The 18,141-nt window shown below is 40.3% G+C and overlaps 1 protein-coding gene and 1 non-coding gene across 2 annotated transcripts in view; both read left to right on the top strand.

Moving 5' to 3' along the window:
• Positions 1 to 5,219: 5,219 nt before the first annotated feature.
• The window catches only part of LOC124552282, a 67,052-nt gene continuing 54,130 nt past the window's right edge, over positions 5,220 to 18,141 (top strand). Inside the window, exons 1-2 of the mRNA XM_047126560.1 lie at positions 5,220 to 5,345; positions 9,932 to 10,236. Of these exons, the coding sequence (XP_046982516.1) occupies positions 5,220 to 5,345; positions 9,932 to 10,236 (431 nt within the window). The remainder of the gene's footprint in view (positions 5,346 to 9,931; positions 10,237 to 18,141) is intronic.
• Trnat-agu lies at positions 12,357 to 12,429 on the top strand. The gene has a single exon. It is a non-coding gene; the product is annotated as a tRNA-Thr (tRNA).

Here is an 18,141-nt window from a genome sequence, read left to right as displayed (position 1 = left end):
AAAACTATAAATGAAATGGATTTACATGGTATAGAAAATTTATTGTGCTCTGGTTCTGAAGATAATATTTTTTATTCTCATTCGACATGTTTGGGAATATTATTATACTCTTCAAGATTCTCTTTCTTGGCTAAATAAAATTTTATTATTTCAATGTGAAGATGATACTGACGAAGCTACGAAATTTTTAACAAATCTTGTATCTTGGCTTAATAAGAAAGGATTGTATCAATGGCAAGAATTTGAAGGTAAAAATATATATGCACCAAATAAAAAGTTAAACACACTATGTTTTATTGGTCCACCAAATAGTGGCAAAAATTGGTTTTTTTATTGTATAATTTCACTTGGTTTAAATGTTGGGCACATTGGGCATTGTAATAATAGAACGAATCAGTTTGCATTGCAAGATGCTGTTATTAGACGTGTGATTGTTGGAAATGAAATTTCTTTAGAGGAGCGTGCAATTGAGGATTTTAAAAAAGTGTGTGAAGGAATTGCATGTAACATCAGAGTGAAGTACAAAGGAGACGCTGTATTAAGACGTACTCCATTATTGTTAATTTCTAATTCACAACCAGTTATTTGTTCTCACGCAGATTTTAAAGATATTCGTGTACGTACAATTAGGTGGAGAAAGTTTGAAGAATTAAAAAAATACTTGTAAAAAGCCGTATCCTTTGGCTTTCTTTCAATTACTTCAAATGTATAATATTGATTATTGAAATGAAACACTGTTCCAATGTAATAATTCATTTATTTAAAATTTGTACAATACAAATGTATTTTACAATAAATACAAGATATTATATTCAAGCTTGTTTAATTTCATATTGTCCCTTGTACACTAATGATTCCTGGTTCCTTCTCACATTTGACATATAAATCATATCAGATACCTGAACATTTGGTACATTTGCTCTGGGATAATGAGTTTCCAAACCATCTGAATAAACAGAACATTCAGCAATAACTTCAAACAACATTTGAGTATCAGTATATTTAACAATATCATTATTTAAACTGCCAGTGCTTAAAGCATATGTAGGGTTTATGCCTACATGAAGACTAGGTTGGACATTTGTATCATGGAGTCTAATATTGTACCCAGCAGAAGCAATATCTGCCTTTTCTATTAAATCATCATATCCAGAGAAATCATCATTCGTTACTGGAGTAATAGCTTGTATTAATTGTTCCTGAATTTGAGCTGGTTCCAAAGGTGTTTTTGAAAAATTGTCACATGCCATAAATGGATTACAGTGCTTATCACCAGTTATTGTATACCGTCGAGGTACTCCTGGTGCAGTAGCTGTAATAGGGAATATATTAACATTTGCAACTTTTGATATTTTGATAAAACCTAATGTTGGTTTATAGTCATAGTTAACAATAACACTGCCAGTACGAGAATCTGCATCTACCTCAGAAACACATGGTTGAACACATTTCCATCCCCAATTATGCAGCCCTTTTGCATTTGTACTAGACGCACAGGCATAATAATATTTCAAATTAATGGGTTGTTCGAATTGATGGGCAGGTACTGTAGTTAAAAACGATTCTTCATTGTTCTTATACCCATACCACGATTTCCAAATTGGATTAAAATTACGTTTATGACCTATACTACTTGTTTCCATAGGAGCTGATGAGCCAAATGCAGTAGGCGTAACATTAACACCAGGTATTTTTAAATTAATACCCACATAATCATACCCCATAATCATATTCTTATTTTGATTTAAAGTTGCAAGTTCAGAGTCACTTGAATTTGTTGGGAAAGCAATCCTGGGATTACGTGCAATCACTTGTGCAGAGCAATGAACAATTGTACTACCATGTGGTAATAAATCAAATTCAGAGGGGGTCATGTACAAAAATGGCTGATCAACAGGAATTTCTGCCAAAGGGGTAATCATAAATACAGCACTTTCATGCGTGAGTACTTTATATGCTAGACCATACGTAAAAAATCTGTGTACTTTTCTATACCTGGTAATGTTACCCGTATCTAATATTGACGGTGCAGGTAATGGCACATCACGTGTGTTGGCGGAATCACCCATCCCATTAGCTGAGGGAGCTGCTGTGCCAGGAAGTGTTTTTTTAGCCTCCTTTGCACCCTTTGCTTCTTGGGCCGATGCTGTACGTTTAGCTGTTTCTTCGTTCAATGCACTGTTTTCTGTGTCAGAGTCAGAATAAGGAACTAATGGTCGAACGGGGTTTGGATCCTCTCCGTTGTCGTCAGAATCTTCTACGTCCTCTTCAGAGTCGATTTCAGGAACACTTTCTGAGCTCGGTGCTAATGATGTACTGCCAGATGTTGATGGACGTTCGTGATCTATGGGCAAACCACGACGTACACGTGACATTAGCCACTGTTCATATGCATAATGTTTCTGGCCTTCATGCATTTCATTCCAATTTGGGCGTTCCCAAGGAGGCCAATCGTACTTCTGCTGAAGGTGAGAAATGTTATTATTAACATCGACATATAATTTATAATCAATTATTGAATATTCATATGCACGTAAATATACATACCTTCTGGTTTGGCATCCAGTTTTACTGGATATAAAACTTTTCCAATCTTCTGTTTGACAAACGATTTTAATTTCAGTCCGTATTTTCCTGCAAACGAATGCCAATTGCGTGTATGGCTGCACTAGAGTTTCCCACCGAAGAGATGTGATGAGATCTTTGGTCTGGTTCGCCACATGCCGACGGGCATTGTCTTGCAGCAAAACAGTGCCCTTGCTCAACTTGCCACATCTTTTGTTCTGAATTGAATGGCGCAGATTGTCAATGTCTTACAGTAAGCTGTTGCATTGATTGTCTCATTATGAGGCAGAAATTCCACAAGCAATACTCCTTTTCTGTCCCAAAAAACTGTGCACATGATTTTCCGGGCATAAATTGTTTGCTTAAACTTCACTTTTATTTGTGAATCTGAATACTGCCATTCCATGGACTATTGCTTTGATTCTTGTGTGACGTAGGCCATCCATGTTACATCGCCTGTAACAACTTGGCTTAAGAAATGATCACCGCCTTTGTGGTACCGCTCAAGGAAAGTCGATGCATTGTCTAAACGTATGGTTTTGTGCACATCTGTCAACATTTTCGGTACCCAACGTGTGCACAATTTTCAGTAATTCAAGTGCTCGGTTACAATGCCATTCAAAACACTACGAGAAACATTAGGAAAGTCATCCCGCAAGGAGGAAATCGTAAAGCGTCTGTTTCCTCTCACCTTATTGTCCACTTCCTGCACCAAACTTTCATTAACTACCGAAGGACGCCCACTCCGTTGTTCATCGTGCACATTTGTGCGGCCATCTTTAAATGCTCTCACCCACTTTCTTACCATTCCATCACTCGTAATGTTTACTCCATAAACTGCACAGATCTCATGATGAATATCTATTGCTTTTAGGCCATTAGCACTAAGAAATCTTATAACAGCCCGAACTTCACAGTTGGCGAGACTCACGATTATCGGAGGCATCTTAAACACTCGGTACACAACGTAAACGAGGAAAAATCAGACTGTAATGGCATCAGTGCGTAGACAACAGATGTAGGTACCCAGTGCGCATGCGCAGAACGCCGACCGCAGTGCTGCGGCCGTGGTGTGGCAAAACGGTACTTACTTAAAAAACACGCCTCGTACATTAATGATCTTTTGGTGTTGCAATTTTTTTTTCTATCTGTGTAATTAAAAGTATATGACTTCCCACTCTATAGCTTGTGAGAGTCATTATGTACAGGGAATTTATGAGAGTGGACCCATAAGTACACGGCCTGACCGAGAGATGGCAATTGTTATTGAAAAATATCTCTGGATTAGAAAGTAAATGATCTGTGAAGCATATGTTTCAAGTTGGAAGACACCACGTTGTTTAGTATTTGTGTGGAAGCCATCAATAGTGAATGTTGTGAGTGAAATTGTGAAAATGGAGAAAATTGGTCATCCTTGTGTGATACAACATTTTTTTTTGAAAGGCCTCAGTGCAACCAATATTAAAGCTGAGCTAGATTTTACTTTGGGAGAGTCTGCTCCTTCATTGGCATCAGTAAATATTGGGTAGTTCAGTATAAACAAGGCTGTACGAGCTGCCAAGACTTGCATCGCAACATTGACCAAATGAGGTGACAACTCCAGAAATGCTCAAGAAAATCCACAAAGTGGTACTGGATAATCACCGACTGAAAGTGCGGGAGCTAGCAACATAGTAGGCATTTCAAAAAGTGCGGTACATCAGATATTATCTGAAAAACTGGACACAAGAAAACTGTGTGCAAGGTTTGTGCCACGTTTGCTCACACTCAAGCAAAAACAGCGTTGTGAAGGTATTTCAGTTGAGCGTTTAGTGAAGTTTTGCAGCAACAGAGGTGATTTTTTTGCACCGTTTCATAACTATGAATGAAACATGGGACGACCACTTCACTCCCAAGACAAAAGAACAATCGATGCAATGGATACAAATTGGAGAACTGACTCCAAAGAAGGTGAACACCGTTTCATCTGCAGGCAAGGTCATGGCGTCCGTTTTTTTGGGATGCGCGTGGGATAGTTTTCATTGACTACCTCAAAAAAGGAAAAACTGTAACACTGAGTATTATGCGAACTTATTGCAACATTTTGGTGAAGAAATCGAGCAAAAATGGCCACATTTGACCAAGAAGAAAGTGTTGTTTCTTCAGGACAATGCACCAGCTCACAAATCCAAATTGCAATGGACAAAATTAATTAATTAAAGTTTGAATTGCTACCTCATGCACCCTATTCGCCAAATTTAGGCCCGTCAGAATATTTTCTGTTCTCAAACTTGAAAAAATGGCTCAATGGTTGGAGATTTTCAACAAATGAACACACGATGTTGGCAGTTAATGGCTATTTTGAGAAGTTAGACAGTTGTCATTATAAAAAGGGTATCGAACTTATTGAACATCACTGAGAAGGAGATTTTGTTGAAAAATAAATACATCTTTTTCCAAACTTTTTGTGATACCTTTGTTGGGTCAGGTACTTACGGGACCTCCCTCATATATCTCAGTATGAGAGTTTGAATAGTTATCAATTTTTCTCATTGCCTCTCTCTCACAGACATGTGATGGAGCGAGGGAGGAACTGCTGCGGGGTCCATTTCTCAGAGTGCGTCCACTGCAGGTGCCAGCAAACGGATGAAGAGGTCCTGCGGTCAGTGGGCACGATGCCGCAGCTGCGCAGACTGACGATTATGCGTCCCATCAGAGGCCGTGTACTGCGCAAGCTCTGCATAAGCTGTCCAAACCTCACAAGACTACAGATTGAATGTATTCAGAATGTGAACTTTTTAGTAAGTTCAACTTTCCTTTAAAGTTTGATTGCAGTTGCTTCAGTGTAAATCATGTGTTTTTAATAATTGCTCGCAACTGACATGTACAGCCTATAAAAATCGGTGACATAATTTTTTGTTCCTTAAGCTATAGTTATTAGACAGAAGCTTACATTCTAATGAGAGACAGGTGGTTTTGGCCTCTTTGGAGTCGTCAGCATATACACCTGTCAACCGATACGTATGTAATTTGGACCTGACATGCACTTTCTTGAATTATGTTCTGTTATTGTGCACCCGAAAATAGTCAGAAAGCTTGAAGCCAACTGACTGAGATTTATGGACTTCACCCAACAATTACACCCTAGTAAAGGAAAATAATATGAGAGAAGGAAAGTTGCTACTCTCCATGTAGCAGAGATGCCGAGCCACGGTAGGCACAATAAAAAGATTCACACAATTGTAGCTTTCGGTCATTAAGGCCTTTGCCAGCAGTCGACACACACACTCACGCAAGCGCAACTTGCACACACGTCTGCAGTCTCAGAGAGCTGAAACTACACTGCGAGCGGCAGCACCAGTGCATGATGGGAGTGGCGACTGGGTGGGGGTAAGGAGGAGGCTGGTGCAGGGAGGGGGAGGATAGTATGGTGGGAGTGGCAGTGAAGTGAAGTGTTGCGGTTTAGACGGAGGGTAGGAGAGAAGGTATGGAGGGGGGAGAGGGGGTAAGTAGCGGATAGGAGAAAAATAAAAATAAAAATAAAAGAAATTAGAAGACTGGGTGTGGCGGTGAAATGACAGCTGTGTAGTGCTGGAATGGGAACAGGGAGGGGGCTGGATGGGTGAGGACAGTGACTAATGAAGTTTGAGGACAGGAGGGTTACGGGAATGTAGGATGTATTGCAGGGAAAGTTCCCACCTGCGCAATTCAGAAAAGCTGGTGTCGGTGGGAAGTATCCAAATGGCACTGGCTGTGAAGCAGTCATTGAAATGAGGGGTATCATGTTTGGCAGCGTGTTCAGCTACAGGGTGGTCCACTTGTTTTTTGGTCACAGTTTGTCGATGGCCATTCATGTGGACAGACAGCTTGTTGGTTGTCATGCCTGCATAGAATGCAGCACAGTGGTTGCAGCTTAGTTTGTAAATCACATGACTGGTTTCGCAGGTAGCCCTGCCTTTGGTGTGATAGGTAATGTTAGTGACTGGACTGGAGTAGGTGGTGGTAGGAGGATGTATGGGACAGGTCCTGCATCTCGGTCTATTACAGGGGCATGAGCCATGAGGTAAGGGATTGGGAGCAGGGATTGTGTAAGAATGGATGAGGATATTGTGTATGTTTGGTGGATGGGTGGGAAGGATAGTGGGTAGGACATTCCTCATTTCAGGGTACGACAAGAGGTAATCGAAACCCTGGCGGAGAATGTAATTCAGTTGCTCCAGTCCCGGGTGGTAGTGAGTTACAAGGGGAATGCTCCTCTGTGGCCGGACTGTTCGACTTTGGGAGGTGGTGAGAAACTGGCACGATAAGGCATGAGAGATTTGTTTTGTACAAGGATGGGGGAGGATAATTACGGTCAGTGAAGGCTTCAGTGAGACCCTCGGTATATTTGGAGAGGGACTGTTCGTCACTGCAGATGCGACGACCACGGGTGGCTGGCTGTACGGAAGGGACTTCTTGATATAAAATGGGTGGCAGCTGTTGAAGTGGAGGTATTGCTGGTGGTTAGTAGGTTTGATATGGATGGAGGTACTGATGTAGCCACCTTTGAGGTGGAGGTCAACATCTAGGAAGGTGGCTTGTTGAGTTGAGTAGGACCAGGTGAAGCAATTGGGGGAGAAGTTGTTTTCCTAGTAACACAGGCAACATATGAGGGTTGGAACTTTAATAGTGGCAACTATTTATTTATGGCTGGTACAAAATATATAGGTATTTCAAAGTTTTACTGACCTTCAGAGTAGTGACGAGCATTGTGTATGACCCATTGGCAGCGATGTGGAAGTCATAGGATACTCTTAGCAGTGCCAGTTGTGTTGACAGTTTGTGCAGTGGTCTATTGCCTGACAATTTGTAGCAGTTCTGAAGTGAATGCCGTGAAGTATTTCCTTCAGTTTAGAAATTGATTTGAACTTAGGAAGGATTAAACCAGGGGAGTGAAGTAGGTGGTATAGCAGTTAGCAGCCCCACCAGTCAAACAAATCAGTAACAGCTTGCACTGTACTTGCTTGAGCATTGTCCTGCAAAATGATGGCCAGGTCCTGCAGAAAGTGTCATAAAAATGTTCAAATGTGTGTGAATTCCTAAGGGACCAAACTGTTGAGGTCATCAGTCCCTAGACTTACACACTACTTAAACTAGCTTAAGCTAAGAAAAATGCATGCACCAATGCCCAAGGGAGGACTGCAACCTCTGGCAGGAGGGGCCGTGCAATCCGTGACAGAAGTGTCATTACTTCTGTCCATATGCTGTTCATTTTTGGAACACAACCTACGACCAGCTTAGAGACAGAAGTGATGACACTTTCTGCAGGACCTGACCATCATTTTGTAGGACAATGCTCAAGCACGTACAGTGCAAGCTGTTACTGATTTGTTTGACTGATGGGGCTGCTAAGTGCTATATCACCTACTGCACTTCCGTGACTTAAGCCCTTGCGAGTTCAACTCGGCGTTATTTCTCAGTCTATCAAATCAGCGATCGAGGAACCTGTAGTGGGTCTTCCGATCGGACGGGTACCATCATATCTTCCCATAAGTAAGGCTTTTGCCCAAGAGGTGTCTGATCTAGCATTGTGGCGCTTTCAGTTTTTGAACGATGTTCGGTTGCCTCATCAGCTCATACGATTCTTGGTTTTTTCTATGTCTCCATGAGCTCCCTTCCTGGACAGGTCCAAAGATCCTTCTCATAATTTTTCTTTTGAAGACCAACAATACTAGCACTATCGTGGCATTGTATGCTTTAGGTTTGGTCTTAATTGACAGATTCTTGGATGACATTGTCTACTTTAGACTGAAATATGTTTTACACCCTTTCACAATACATTGGTTTATTTCCTGTTTTAAATTATTTTGCCTTTTCACCCATGTACCGAGGTATTTGCAATTTTTCGCTTTAGCAAATTTCTATATCTCTACCTTTAATGGGGTGTCATTAGGGGTTCTCTTAATACCTCCATTGCCGCGGTCTTTTCTGCATTAATCTGTAACCCGATCTTACTTGCATTTTGCGCTAGGTCCTCTACGGTTCCTGCCATCTCTTCCTCTGATTCTGCTAGAACTGTGATGTCGTCTGCGTAACCCAATAAATCTGTCCTACCGTTTAGTGTCACCTCTTTGTTTTCTCTTTTCATTACTGGGATTGCTTTCTCTAGGACCAGATTAAATAACAGTGGTGAAATATCATCACCTTGTCTCACACCCATTCTGATATTTGCATAAGTTAATTAAATTTGCATATTAATTGCCTAATTTTGTCTCAGTCTTATCAACTTCTATAAATATGACAAGTGTAGGACTATACATTTACAAGTTTTATATGTATAAAATATCACGTATTAGTATCACAATGTCCAAAATAACTGGCATCCGTCTGTCATACAGCTGAGAGAATGCAGACCACATGCCTCTCCTTATCTTGCATCCAGTGACACCTGTGGGCTGAAGGGGTCGGTACCGTTGGGCCTTCATGACCTGATCGGGCGGAGTTTAGTTTTTATCTGTTCATTATGTAATGCCCCATTTTGCTTCATTACATCCTTATGTTCCAACAATATATATAACTGATAGTTCCTCTGAACCCAGAGAATCTGAAAGTGATAGTAACATTCAGAATGAGTACCAAAATCAGATCAGAAACTCTTGGGGGGTGGGGGTGGTGGTGGGGGTGGTGGGGGTGGGATGGGATGGGCGGCAAGTGATTTTTTTTTGGGGGGGGGGGGGGGAGGGGGGCAGTAAAGCTGTCAGGTAATCATTTTTACACCTACAGTAGTGTTTATCTCAGTGGTGACATATCCTGTGAGGAAAAGGGAGACACTGGAGACAGCATTCGTGAAATATTGAGCACTGGTTGAGGCAGGTACCCCTGGCACAGGCAAAAACCCAAGTGTGTGCCTTTTAATGCAGGTAGATGCTGTGATAAAATTGTTCTGTAGTCCACCTTTGCTGTTTAGGAAAGAACACAATATCCTCACTCAGTTTACATCTCAATCCAATAAAACTTCCCATCTGTATCTGTAATACAGATATCATTGGAGTAACTTTCACACATGTCTCAAAATCAAATGCTTCTGAAAAATTTATTTTCCTTTGAATGCTGTATTTTCAAACTTGTCATACGTTTTGTGTATTAGTGTAAGTTGATACATTGGTTATTGTTGTTATGATCACTGTTATAAGTATATTTATATTGATTATTGAAACAATTTTAAATACTGAACCAAAAATATGTAACTGTAGCTATTGCCTGAGAAGAAAATTATAGTTGAAACCACGGGAATTAGCGACAGGTGCGGCTGCCTCCGGGTTAACAGTTACATTACGTAATGAGATTTAATCTGTGGAATGTGCGACTTGCTTCCTAACAGATGTATTGCAATTTGTTCTTCCCGCAGACTATGAAGCATATATTTCAGAAGTGCCCAAAGATACAGAAGCTGAAACTACTGCTGCGTAACTGGCCACTTGCGGGACTCTTGTCCACCTTGGAACATTTGACCTGTCTGGTGGTGTTCGAGGACGTGTGGAGTGTGACACCTGTAAGGCTTCGTGATCTGGTGGATGCCTGTCCGCAGCTAGAGGAGATACACACCGACTGCCCCTATTACAATACACGGGACATGGAATATGTCCTGAAGGCAAAAACGCACAGCTTAACTTCTGCCACGTTGCGCTGGATGTCAGAAGCGTGGCAAAACTGGTGAGTACATTATCATTTTGGTTTCCAGTCTGGTGTGTGAACGAATGTCCCCCCCTCCCCTCTCTTACACACACACACACACACACACACACACACACACACACACACACACACACACACAGACACACACACTAACACAGTATTGTGTGTGTGTGTGTGTGTGTGTGTGTGTGTTTGTTTGTTTGTTTTCCTACAGTGATAACTTGAGCCCTGTCTTCAGCATATGCTCGTACGTAGAGGAGCATGTAGTTTAGCTGTGTTGACTAATCTGCTGTAATAACAGAGATGTTGAAGCAGCTATGTTTTTTTTGTGGAATTATACACACTTTTAATGACACTCGAAACATCTCGAAAATATGAGTACGGCGATATAATGTTTGTTGATGTTGGGATTGAAACTTTTCACCAAAGTATCTGAGAAGTGAGCTACAATTGAAAAGTGAGGCAGTTGGAATCGATTACGGCAATGTAAACTCTGAGTGGGGCTCTTGTGCCAGGCTCCATTGTTATATGCAACACAAAAGTAGGCCTATGCTACTGAGACTAAATGTAATTCCTGTTGGCCCTACTTTACACAATGTAGATACAGGGTAAAGGCATTTATATGCCAGCTGGCTTATCAATAGCAGGATCTAGCCACCTTGCATCTCATTTTTGGCTCATTTCTCAAGTGTCTTACTGGAAAGTTTCAATGCCAATATTAATAACCGGTACATCACTGTAGTTTTATTTTTTTCAAGAGCTTTTGAGCGCCATTACAATAATTATCATTCCATTAAGGAAAATCATAGTTTGTTCAGTTTCCTCAGTTTGTGCATGAACTAAGAGAGGCAATTTTAGCTTTAGAAGTAGTATTCAACTTCTATATATCTTAAACTGAGTTTCACAACCATTGTCAGTAAATGTAGTGTATAAAATACATCAAACCCCACTGCAATAAATAACAGAAAACAGTGCAGTGTTTACTAACACCATGGCCTTTTCCAATCTTTTTGGTACAATTTTAGGCTTCCAATGCATTTTATAAAGATGTAATACAGTTTTATGTAAACGTTATTCCATATACTCTCTTAAGCTTTTCCTTTTCCCACAGTTGAAGGGTGTCATGGACTCTTCAAAGCTATATCATTTACGCATTTTTATCATTTTCTAATTTTTTTCTATTCCTCAGACTCTCAGTTCATGCTAAGGTTTTTAAAAGAATTGTTTTATTTTCTTGTGATTTATTCATTATTCTGCGACATTATTTGAATGAATGATATTTTGCTGTGGAATGTTTATAGGGCTACATATATTCTATCATTATGTGTCAAAAACTGTCGTCAAAGTCTTCACTCTAAAGATTTGTTAGATGCAACTTCCTACGGTAGTGGATTCTGTGAGTGTCTGTTCATCTCTGCTTAATTACTGACAAGAGGGGGGCACCACATTGGGATCACAGATTTACTTCAAATTTTGTACACCTTTAGTAGGCCATTAAAACAACATAATTTGCAAGTAGTAAGGTGCAATACTCTGGCAGTTCTGAGAAAGTCATAACAGAAGTTTTACATGCCCATTATGTAATGTGTGTATCTGTGCTAGGCACAGAATGTTGTAGTTTGTGGTGGTCAAGTGATTAGCATTTGAGCTTTGTAAGATGAATGTATGTGGGGTGACGGTTGGACTCCCACTCAAATTTAATTTGTAATCTATATTTTTTTCACCACTGATCATATTGTAATTGAATTTTCCGCAAGACATTTAAGTCTAATCTATGATAATGATGGAAGTGGAAGAAATTAATTAAAATTTTTTCTACAGCCGGGACTCGAACCCAGGTCTTCTTGCTTACTAGGCAGAAATTTTAACAAATTTTAATTTATTTCTTCTGCTTCCATCATTACTGTAGATAAAGATGAGACTTAAATGTCTCAGGGAATATTTAATTATAAGACCTATAAGATCACCTATGGTACAGGGCTTCCCTGTTACGTCCAACACTGGGTTGCTATTCCAGTGCCAGAGAGCTCTGGCAACAGTGACAATGTAGGGGGAAAATAAGCTGAAGATAGGAACTGAAGTTTGTGTTGGGGAGGGCATTTGACGTGGGTAGTTTGTGCAGCAATGTTGACTATAGTGCCGCGGTGGTGCAGTGGTTAGCATTTCTGCCTAGTAAGCAAGAAGACATGGGTTCAAGTCCCGACTGTGGCACAAATTTTAATTCTTTTCTTCTGCTCCCATCATTACTGGTCATATTATTTAGTTTGACATTTGAGAGGTAACATAATTAAAAAAACTACATTTATTTGCATGAAGTTTCAGTGACTTTCATGTTATTTGACTACTTGCTGATTTTAATTAAATTCAATTATTAGAACAAACATATTGACAATTGTTGACATGTAAATGAAGAAACTATTCATTTTCCTGAAAATTTATGCCTGTGATTTGCAAAATACTTTATACATGCAATCTGGTAAGGTACCCGGAAATACTTTGCACCTCGATGCTTCGGATACACATGAAGCCCCCATTTGACACTTACCAGTGAGACGTTGCTAATACAGCAAGAATGAATAGTGTAAGTGCAAATTTTTTGAATATCACAGAATTTACACTTGTGCTACGGATATGAAGGTTTGAGTGGGAGATAAAGCATCGCCTCGCACACGTTAGTCTTAAGAGACTCCGACTGTAACCAGCAGATCACTTTTAGCGCTAATGCTGGCACCTACGCACAGCTTCATAAACCATGTAGTAGATGCGTAAAATTTCTTTCACGATTTTCTCACACCTTACAACTTGTACATTATTTTGTTTTAATGGCCTACTAAAGGTGTACAAAGTTTGAAGTAAATCTGTGATCCCAATGTGGTGGTCCACATGTGTCGAATCCACTTACAATAGTCAAGTGTTGGTCAACCTCTATAATTTTCACCCTCAGTGCTCTCCTCCATTACCAAATTCACTATTCTCGATATCAAACACAGTTCACTGTTCAACTTCAGAAGGCAAAAGGTGTTTGACTATCGATACACACATAAACGTAAAAGAAACACACTGGAAATCCTTTGGAAGTAATAGTGGATAGAGTATACGTCGGAAAGATCGGGAAGTGTTCATTCGGCGCGTTTTGTCACAGGGTTATTTGGTAACCATGATAGCGTTACGGAGATGTTTAACAAACTTAAGTGGCAGACTCTGCAAGAGAGGCGCTCTGCATTGCGGTGTAGCTTGCTCGCCAGGTTTCGAGAGGGTGCATTTCTGGACAAGGCATCAAATATATTGCTTCCCCCTACTTATACCTCCCGAGGAGATCACAAATGTAAAATTAGAGAGATTAGAGTGTGCAGGGAGGCTTTCAGACAGTCGTTCTTCCCGCGAACCATACGCGACTGGAACAGGAAAGGGAGGTAATGACAGTGGCACGTAAAGTGCCCTCCGCCACACACCATTGGGTGGCTTGCAGAGTATAAATGTAGATGTAGATGTAGATAGTGAGAGAGAGTGCACCTATAGTGAGGGTGCGGGTGGGCAAAGGTGAAAAGGGGGGGGGGGGGGGGAGGGTGCACCAGTATGGTAGGTCAGAAAAGGGACATAGACAAGCAGCGTACCAGTGCCCTCGCTGCATGATTTATATCTAATTGTCCTAATTTGTTTTTACAGTAACCCTGAGACAAAGGAGCAGAACGAGCTGTGGAAATGTGTGGACATACCACCACCGAAGCAGCCAAAGATCCGATTGTCGTAAGGCGAGGCGCTGCTGCAGGGTAAAGATTCTTCAGGAAAACCTGGACTAATTGGGGAAATCTCAGGGAATTTCATAAAATCTCAGGCAATTCTGTGTTTTTAACCTAGAACTGCAATTTACGCTTATTGAGTTTTATAAATCACAAATTTTAAAATTTATTTGTGGGAAGAAGACTGACCGTTTATTTGTTTTTGTTATATGTACAACTCTATAGTTTCCAGACGAATGGAAACCTGATAGAAGCTGACCTCGGGGAAGAACAGTTTGGATTCTGTAGAAATGATGGAACATGTGAGGCAATACTAACCCTACGACTTGTCTTAAAAGATAGATTAAGGAAAGGCAAACCTACATTTCTAGCATTTTTAGACTTAGAGAAAGCTTTTGACAATGTTGTCTGGAATACTCTCTTTCAAATTCTGAAGGTGGCAGGGGTAAAATACAGGGATCGAAAGGCTATTTACAATTTGTACAGAAAGCAGATGGCAGTTGTAAGAGTCGAGGGGCATGAAAGGGAAGCAGTGGTTGGGAAGGGAGTGAGACAGGGTTGTAGCCTCTCCCTGACGTTATTCAATCTGTATATTGAGCAAGCAGTAAAGGAAACAAAAGAAAAATTTGGAGTAAGAATTAAAATGCATGGAGAAGAAATAAAAACTTTGAGGTTTTCTGATGACATTGTAATTCTGTCAGAGACAGCATAGGACCTGGAAGAGCAGCTGAACGGAATGGACAGTGTCTTGAAAGAAGGTTATAAGATGAACATCAACAAAAGCAAAATGAGGATAATGGAATGTAGTTGAATTAAATCGGGTGAGACTGAGAGAATTAGATTAGGAAATGAGACACTTAAAGTAATGGATGAGTTTTGCTATTTGGGGAGCAAAATAACTGATGATGGTCGAAGTAGAGAGGATGTAAAATGTAGACGGCAATGGCAAGGAAAGCGTTTCTGAAGAAGAGAAATTTGTTAACGTTGAGTATAGATTTAAGTGTCAAGAAGTCATTTCTGAAAGTATTTGTATGGAGTGTAGCCATGTATGGAAGTGAAACGTGGATGATAAATAGTTTAGACAAGAAGAAAATAGAAGCTTTCGAAATGTGGTGCTACAGAAGAATCTTGAAGATTAGATGGGTAGATCACATAACTAATGAGGGGATATTGAATAGAACTGGGGAGAAGAGAAATTTGTGGCACAACTTGATTAGGAGAAGGGATCGCTTGGTAGGACGTATTCTGAGGCATCAAAGGATCACCAATTTAGTATTGGAGGGCACTGTGGAGGGTAATAGTCGTAGAGGGTGACCAAAAGATGAATACACTAAGCAGATTCAGAAGGATGTAGGTTGCAGTAGTTACTGGGAGATGAAGAAGCTTGCACAGGATAGAGTAGCATGGAAAGCTGCATCAAACCAGTCTCAGGACTGAAGACCACAACAACAACATAGTTTCATACTGATATTGATGAAATTTTGCACACTTTACCTTCAAGACAAGAGGAAGATCACTGTCTACACAACATCTCATAATCTGACTCATCCTACATGTATGCAATATATGAAAGGGAAAAGTTGTTACCAAAAATCTCAAAAATGTCTTGGCCAGTTTAGTTCAGATTTCTACATTCAGATAAAACAGCAAAGGAAATTAATGAAAAATTAAGTTAACAAAATGTATTGTGGTAAACTGATTGTAATTTCCATCATGTGAGTAAATTACGGCGGCAAAACGCATCTCAGAGATGGTACCATCAGACGTCAGTAGAGCGCGGGTCGAGCGAAAGCTTGAGAATTTGACAGAAACTTGATTGCAAACTCTTATTTACTGAATAGTTGCCATTGTTACATGTGACACGGCCCAGAACGGGGATGGACAAATGCACTAATGTGGGCGTGGGTGCCAGAGAGTGCCCACACTGCCTGCCCGCGGCCACTGTCAGCCTGCAGTTCTACACTCCACCTCTCTGCTAACATCACCTGTTTGTTACAGATGTGCATGGCCAGAGACGGGCCCGTTTACTTCGTGTCATCAATGTTGTCGACGTTGAAGTCAAAGTCTCTCTGGCATTCGTAGTAGGGCAAAAGCAAGATGAAAATGACTGAGGAGGAGTTAAGATGAGCAAAACCCAAAACTGGTCGATTCCCTACACTTTTGACCCACAGTGGGAAGAAATTTACTTTTTTTTATTGAAATGCAAACTGGCCCTTGATGTCTGTCTTGTAATGCTACTTTATTGGAGTGGAAGAAGTACAATGTGCAGTGGCAATTTCAACCCCTGCATCAGAAGTTTACAATGACTTTGGATACTGAGGAAAGGAAGGCCAAAATTTTCGAACTAAAACAGGAGAGAGAAGGAACAAAGTTCCAGTAGATAAGTCATTTCTTGAAGATGTCACTACACTGCACCAATATAAGTTAAATTCATATTTCTTCCCCTTGAAAAATGTATAATATTACACAAACCTTTTTTTTACAGTTTTTGTAATGCAAAAAAACCACCTGCAGCTTAGAATCGAATGCAAAGTAAGCGGAAGTTCTGAAAAATGTTGGTAGGCGGCACCACAACTAACTTCTGCCATCAAATATATGTAGGACTACACAGGCATGCTTTGCAGGCACAAAAGATAAATACTGGCACCAAAACCTCTGCGTCAGTAAATAAATTAAAAAAGAAAGTAGAAGGCAAGCTTTTTTCTCTGCTCCTAGTTTCAACTACTGCATTTTCATACATTATCCAATGAAGTAAATAGAAATTCTGTATTGTTCATCTTTGAATGTAGCAGCTTTATAAATATTCTTAGCAGCAAAAATAAATATCTTTACACAAAAATGCCAACAATCCACAAGGCTTTTGGATTGTTGCACGAGTTGATACGCTGAGGCTCATTCAGATTTCACGTAGAGGCACCTATTGCTTTGTGGAATTTTGTGTTGTGCTTGTTGGTGTTAGTGAACCCTAATGAAGCGCTTTCATTATAGTGCCAAATTCAAGAAGGGAGTTATTTATCTTGTGGAACAAATTTCTAATCGTACTGCAGGTCTGTGATATGGCATTGATGAGAGCAACGTCAGGCAATGGTGACTGCAGAGAGACAAATTATTTAAATGTTGAAGTAGCAGGAAAGCATTTAGTGGCCCAAAGTGTGGCCAATATCATGCACTAGAAGTGATTTTAAATGAATGAGACAATTCCTCTCTTCTTTTTATTGTAAGCGGCAGTAGTGCGCACAAAAGCAAGCCGTGCCATGAGCGGTGACAAGTTGTAAACACTCATTATCAGAATGCAACAAATAATGCATTTTCAGCTTAAAGTGATGTAAACACCTATAACAAAGAGAACGGCACTTATCAAATCAAAGCAAAAAAAGCGATTGATTCAAACCAGACAAAGCACGTTATAAAGGAAGAGTACCCGTATAAATACAGACGGAGCGCCTGATGCGTTGCAATGGCTAGCTGGTAAAGCTTAACTGCTAAGCTTACTACTTGAACTGAACTACTGTAGCTGTATCTTCATCCAGTCGACCTAAATTGTGTCCAATGTTACAATGGAACAACTTTCTTTCGATTTGGAGGTGCGGTCTAAAACTTTTCTCTCCCCTTGAAATTCGAATCTCAAATTTCAGATGCGGCTTAGATCCGGGAAATTTTTTTATTCTTCATTTTGAGTCTTATTTTTCAGGTGTGGCTTAGATTTGAGTGTGGCTTAGATTTGAGTAAATATGGTATACTCTGCAGACCACCGTGACAGGGGTATTTCCCGTTGTACCAGTTATTAGGGTTTCTTCCTGTTCCACCCATGTATGGAGTCCAGCAGAATGATTGTTTAAATGCCTCTGTGCTTGCAATAATTATTTTAATCTTATCCTCATGATTCCTATGTGAGTGATACATAAGAAGTTGCCGTCATCACTTAAAGCCAGGTCTTGAAACTTCATCAATAGACTTTCTTGGGGTAGTTTACGTCTCTCTTCGAGTCTTCCAGTACATTTCCTTCAGTATCTCTGTGACAGTGTCCCGTGGATCTAACAAACCTCTGACCATTTGGGCCACCTTTCTCTATATACATTCAATATCCCCCATTATTCCTAACTGGTATGGGTCCCACACACTTGAGCAATATTCTAGAAACGGCTGCACGAGTAATTTGTAAGCAATCTCTTCTGTAGATTCA

This window comes from Schistocerca americana, chromosome 10 (assembly GCF_021461395.2).
Source record: "Schistocerca americana isolate TAMUIC-IGC-003095 chromosome 10, iqSchAmer2.1, whole genome shotgun sequence".
NCBI lineage: Eukaryota > Metazoa > Arthropoda > Insecta > Orthoptera > Acrididae > Schistocerca > Schistocerca americana.
The sequence above is the reverse complement of the archived record's forward strand: the minus strand, read 5'-3'. Positions and strand labels throughout refer to the sequence as shown.